The sequence below is a fragment of the Anopheles moucheti genome, chromosome 3 (assembly GCF_943734755.1).
Source record: "Anopheles moucheti chromosome 3, idAnoMoucSN_F20_07, whole genome shotgun sequence".
Taxonomy (NCBI): domain Eukaryota; kingdom Metazoa; phylum Arthropoda; class Insecta; order Diptera; family Culicidae; genus Anopheles; species Anopheles moucheti.
Genome location: NC_069141.1, coordinates 55068967 through 55074949, shown reverse-complemented (window position 1 = coordinate 55074949; position 5983 = coordinate 55068967). Strand labels below are relative to the sequence as shown.

General features: G+C 45.2%; 1 protein-coding gene across 1 annotated transcript; it reads right to left on the bottom strand.

The window, feature by feature from the left end:
* Positions 1-2537: 2537 nt before the first annotated feature.
* On the bottom strand, positions 2538-5495 carry LOC128303585 (solute carrier organic anion transporter family member 74D-like). The gene is made up of 7 exons (XM_053040581.1): positions 5173-5495; positions 4646-5046; positions 3723-4563; positions 3499-3640; positions 3293-3403; positions 2891-3210; positions 2538-2818 (listed from the first exon to the last, which is right to left on the bottom strand). Exons 1-7 carry the CDS (start codon positions 5493-5495, stop codon positions 2650-2652), a joined length of 2307 nt encoding a protein of 768 aa, XP_052896541.1. The 3' UTR covers positions 2538-2649.
* Positions 5496-5983: the final 488 nt, after the last annotated feature.

Here is a 5983-nt window from a genome sequence, read left to right as displayed (position 1 = left end):
GTATCAAGTGCTTCACGTGGACAACAAACAGCCACGAAACGGTTTATGGTGGGATCATATTTTGTTGAATGAATACGTACCGCCAATGCTCCCGGTGCTGAAAGGTCATTAGTCACGATCCGGACTGTTTGTTGCGAGCATAATTATTGGCTGTGTTCATTAACAACTACTAATCGTTTCGGGTGGAATTATAATTTTCGGATCAATTGCAATCATTAAAGGTCAATCATCCACCTAGCTGTGTGTGTGCGATTGTCCTGTTTATTTTGTTTTTTTTTAGAACTGATGATGAGGGCTTTGCATGAAATTGCATTGAGTGATAATTTTATGGTTTAATTAGTGCCATTAATTGCAACTCGCTCTCTCACGTACTGCAACGGGAAAGCGTATTAGATTATGAAGGCAATTATCGTTTGGATGATAGTTACTTTTGATTGTATTATCATCCATCGATGGCCAAAATTCGTAATGTGATTTTTGTACGTTTAAAACAAAATCAGAAAAAATAAAGGATTTTTGGCTAATTGAATGTGGGTTTTGGATGTATGTTTAGCCTGTATTATCGATTTCCGTAGAATAAACCTTTAGTATTGCACATTTGACGGGAAACAGAGTGAATCTAAAGCGACAAACATATTAAAGTGCTTGCTATGAATGGCTGGCAATGGACTTTAAGGTGGGTGAAATTAATGCGGAAAACAGTAAGTCAATTGTTTGTTCAAACTGTACGCAGCGTAAATTCATTCATAATTCTCAAATTCACAAATTCTCCATACTTACCAAGGCAATCATGTCATGCCAATCACAATCCAAATCGTTAAATGCTTTTGGATTTTCTAAGAGCCGTGGTTACTATGAGTCAAAATAGACTTTCAATGAGATTTTTCGTTGTCTTAAGTGAAGAAACAATACCGAGAGTTCTAGGTAGGTGACGTTATACCGAAGCTGCATATTATGTCCTGCGTTTTCATTTATTTCCTCAACGACGTGTGCATTACTATTATTAATTTTTTGTTAAACTCTTAGTGGACCTTGTTCATCTACAAAGGAAATCTCACAGTTTTATACTTTTTATTAGTATTTATTACTCGTACTCGAGTTACGATTGGTCTGAATAGGCTGGCCAGGCTTAGGAACTTATATAGTAGGAGTCTCAAAACAACACGTAGAAATTACTTTTGTAATGAGGTATCTGAATATAAAGGCAACGATAAAGAGCTTTGGAAAGTACTGATAACTATGATACAACCGAACAAACCATGCATTTCTGTTGTTAGATTTGATGATGTGGTTGAATCAGATTATTCCGTCATTTGTAACAAGTTTAACTCGTTTATTTGTAAATATTGTTTTAAAAATAAATGAAAACAATAATTCTGTCAGTGACCCTGACTTTTTGTTAAGAAATGAAATGCCAAAGCATCAATTCAGTTTTCAAAAGATCATACCAAATGAACTTGAAACCGATTTGTTTCAACCTGACTAGAACGGCAGTTCTTGGGAATGTGAATCCAAAAACAATTCAGGACTGCTTCCACGTGATTGGGAGGAAGCCTTCTCAAAGTGATTAACGAATCACTAGAGAGTGATAGTTTTCCAAAAACATAGAAGGAGTCATTGGTAATACCTATACCTAACGTGAACGGTGCTGCTAATGTGGAAGACTTTCGTCGTTTCTTCGGAAATTCTTGAAATTGTAGTCAAGGAGCAATTAGAGCAATATTTGAATGGACACAAGCTTTTGATTCACGATCCGCTGTTTATAAACCACAATGGTAGTAATATTGTCCAGGGATTCCTTCACTGTTTTACACAAATCAAAAGCCTTGAATATGTAATAGTTTAACCTAAGTTCACGCTGAATCAAATATAAAAGTAACGGAAAATTTATTTTAAATTAAAACTACAATAAAATTGTAAGAATCAAGCGTTCCAAAGCATTTAGTTTGCAGATGTTCCATCAGAGAGCGCTTTTCGCAAAGCCCTTTTAGGTGTATGTCTTAGCTATCATAGTTTCTGAAAAAAGTCACAGATGTCGCTAACGTCGAATAAGAGAGTTACGTTATTTGTTATTTGTATAAATATTCTCTCTTTATCTCTTTCTCTCTCTCTCTCTCTTTTCTTGGAGTTACGACCTTCTACGTCATTTGCACTTGCATTTGTATGTATTACTTAAAATTATCCACCCAAAGGGTTTAACAAAAGTAACTTAAAAACTATGTAAAGCCTAACCTAAGCATATGTTAGTAGGACAAGAGCGGAAACGGAAAGTTTGAAATCGAAAAGGTGATACAGGCTGTTGCAGCGTCTAAGACAAACAAGAAACGGACAATCATGCCTGTAATTTCCGGCTTACTAGACTTAATTTATTGTGACATGTGACATGTAAATAACAAGTAACTTAAGTTCCTTACATTGGTAAATAACTCTTTTCCATTAAATTCTTTCACTGCGCACCCAAATAAAACAAAACGATCTACTTCATAGTGTGTGTTTTTATGTCTTAACGTGTAACTAAATATTTAAATAATCGTCATAGTTTCACTATACAACAAACCTGGTTTTTTCTTTGCATTAACAAAACAAAACTGCCTCAAAATTGGTGACCTCTGGGGAAAGCATAAATTCTTCCCAACACTGCCCGTCCGTCTACGTGGGCCGATCCGTGATGGCTTCCTCCTCCTTGTCGGCCAGCGCAATCTCCTTGTCTTTCACCTCGTCGTCGAATATTTTCAAGTCCTTTACATAATACCACACGCCACAATCGAACAGTGTGCCCACCAGCACGAAGGCGGCCGCTATGAAGTTTAGCAAATATCTAGAATTGAAAAACATCGAGATGATACAATAGCTCCCACGAAAAGCAGTTGCAGGGTGGTTGTGGCATTACCTCAACGTTTCACCATCGTACAGCCAACAGTTACCCTTGCCGGTGCATGTTTTTCCCCACACGAGGCACGTTTTGTCCAGCACCAGACCGAAGAAGATCGGGCTCGGTATGAAGGACATCAGGCTCAGCACCATCATGCCGAAACCCATCGAAACGGCTTTATCCTTCTCGGCGACACAGCGGACGGACACGAGGAAATTACTCGCCCGTCCGGTTGCGCCGGAAAACTTCAAGAAGCACATTACCACCAGGAAGGTGACGAACTCCCGGTGACAGTCCAGTGGGCACGGGCCGGCTATAGCTGATCCACCGAGGGTATACTGAGCGGCAAAAGAAAGAGAGAAAATCATTCACATTAAGGAAAGATGGATCGTCAACGAAACGGCTGGTGGTGAAACTAACTGCATTGTCGTCGCGCGTGCCGCTGGTGCGATTGCCATCCGCAAGCAGCTGCGTGTAGAGCGGACTGGTGTAATTTGCCACCGACCTTATGCACGAACACTCGCCGTAGATCTGTGGGAAGCAACCGGACAACCGATAAGATAAGGGATTACCGCGGTGATCGCATGTGAACGAACGGGTAGGCTTGCAAGTCAATGTCAGCTTACTTTAAGATCACCGTACTGGTTCTGGCGCTTGCAGCCTGCATGACAGGCAGAAATGTAGGTGTTACCGTCCTCACCGCAGATCGGAGAGTACTTGACGTAGTCGCACTGGCAGGCCGAGTTGCACGTCGGTGTAAGGTCCGTTCTATGTGAGGAAATGGAAAACAGTTTGCCCATCAGCACAATTATTTAGAGCTCCGAACTCCCTGTCCGAACGAACTACGTACTGCGATGGAATGTTTACGATGACGGAGTCCTCACTGGCCGTACAGCCGAGGAATGCGTACGCGATCATGCCCATCACGGAGAGCACTCCAACGATTACGTTCCAGGCGGCCATATAGCGCGCTCTCGGCTTAAACTTCGAGATGACCAATCCGGACAGCAGTACGCCGATGGCCGAGAAGCACAGGGCGACCGTGCCCGTGACCAGGCTCGACGTAGAAGCGGACTGCTTGTACTGCGTTTCGATGTACTTCGGCGTGAAGATCCAGTACGGCATGTAGCCGAAGAAGTAAAACACCGACGCGATGTTGTTGAGCATCAAGATTTTGTTGCGCAGCAGACGTTTGAACGTTTTCAGCATATCCTTGAACGAGGCCGGCAGCTCATCTTCGCGCCGCGACGCATCACTGAGCTGCATGCCGAGGCGGCGTTTTTCCTGCGCGATTCGCTTCCTTGCCGCGGCTCGCGGTAGCTGTTTGGGGAACATCGCCATAAAGATGGCGAAGAAGGCGAGGACGGCACCCAAAATTAACCAACCCATCCACCAGGCCCCTAGCCATCGGGGGTCCGTGTTGCTGATGGTCGGTGTCATCGAGGGTGAGATGTAGAGCTTCAGGAAGTAGGACGCTAGCGCGTACCCGATGGCCGGGCCCAGCATGCGCAGAAAGTACGAAACGCTGACCAGGGCTGGCGTTTTCGACTTCTTGATGTTGTCGTCCATGTACGAGACGCCGAGCGTGTAGTACAGGGAGCTACCGATCCCGGAGATGAACTGCGCCACGAACAGAACAATCTGTGGTGCTAGTGTGCCCTCCTCTCGTTCACATTCCGCACCGCGGGTTGCTGGAATAAATAAACCCCCAAATTCACCCTGTATTAATCTCCAACGCAAGTGACAGCAAACCGTGAAAAACCCGCGCCTCACCATTCGTTCTGCAGAGCGTTTTGGCCTTCTGTGCCTCCAGCACCTCGAGCGTTTGGTTCGCATCGTACGTGGCACCGTACTCGGTGGTAAGGGACAGGGCCGCTTCACCCGGCCCGTACAGCAGATGGGGCAGGGCCGTCAGCCAGCAGAACACCGTTACCATCAGCAGTCCGAACGCGATCCAGCGCGGCCGGTGGCCCTTGCCGGCGTAGTAGCTCAAGATGGCGGACAGCAACAGCGCGCTGATGTCGTTCCCCACCGAGATGATGCCCGTGTTTTTGCTCGGAATTTTGTAGCGCTTCTCCAGCGTCGTGATCGTACCGTTGAAGTATGCGTAGGTGGCGGAAAAGATGCAACCCACCACACCGTACATGAACACGTACACTTTCTTGTTGGCGAACCTGTTAATTCGCGAAAATGAGACGAAGATTGATCGTGTTAGACAAGAAGGTTTTGGAGCTGGATCACCGCACAACTTGAGATCCATGCTTCTGGAATTCTGGAACCAAATCCAGCAATGATATTACCTTTGCAACATAGGGCCTTGGAATATCCACAACCCGCAAGACGTATCCTTGGTGAGTGGCATATCCCGATACATGTTCTCCACATCCTCCGGTAGCATCTTCTCCATCTCCGGTATCTTTTCCGCCTTCTTGCCATTGTTGTACACGGCATAGTTTTCCTTGTGTTCGTTCACTACCAACTGTTCGGTCATATGATCACGATCGACACCTTCATTCTCACGATCGGTTTCTTGTCGAGCATCAGCAACGGCACGATGCCCGTTCCCCGTGCTTTCATCATTGCGAGGCTCGTCGCCAACATCCATATCTTTTTCGGACGTCATTTCGATATCCAATCTAACTTCACACAAACACACACTGAGATTGAAGCTTCGATTCTGGGTGTTAAACTCGTTGTGTACAAATCCGCCGACCGAATCGCTTCCTCCCAATCACATCACAGCACCTTCACTGTTCTTCACGTTTTGATAGCACCAATCGCAAAACTAAATAATGGGAACGAAATAAGAACACGTCGAGTGATCACATTGAATGGTTGTGAAATTCCCGTCCCTTGTGGATCCTCACTAGACGTGAACACGTGAAGCTGCGTCAGGCTGCAGTTCCAGCAGACTTCTGCCCGTTGCTGACTCTTCGGCGTACGGTTTTGTCCAGTCCGATACGGACTGCTTCCTGGTGGGAAGAAGAAAATACAAATGCACTCACACACACACACTCATGAAGATCATCCATCTCACGAGGTGGATCACGGTGATGACCGACCGTTGTCATCGGGCCACCGTGGCCAGAGCAGACAGGCGCGAGAGCTTGT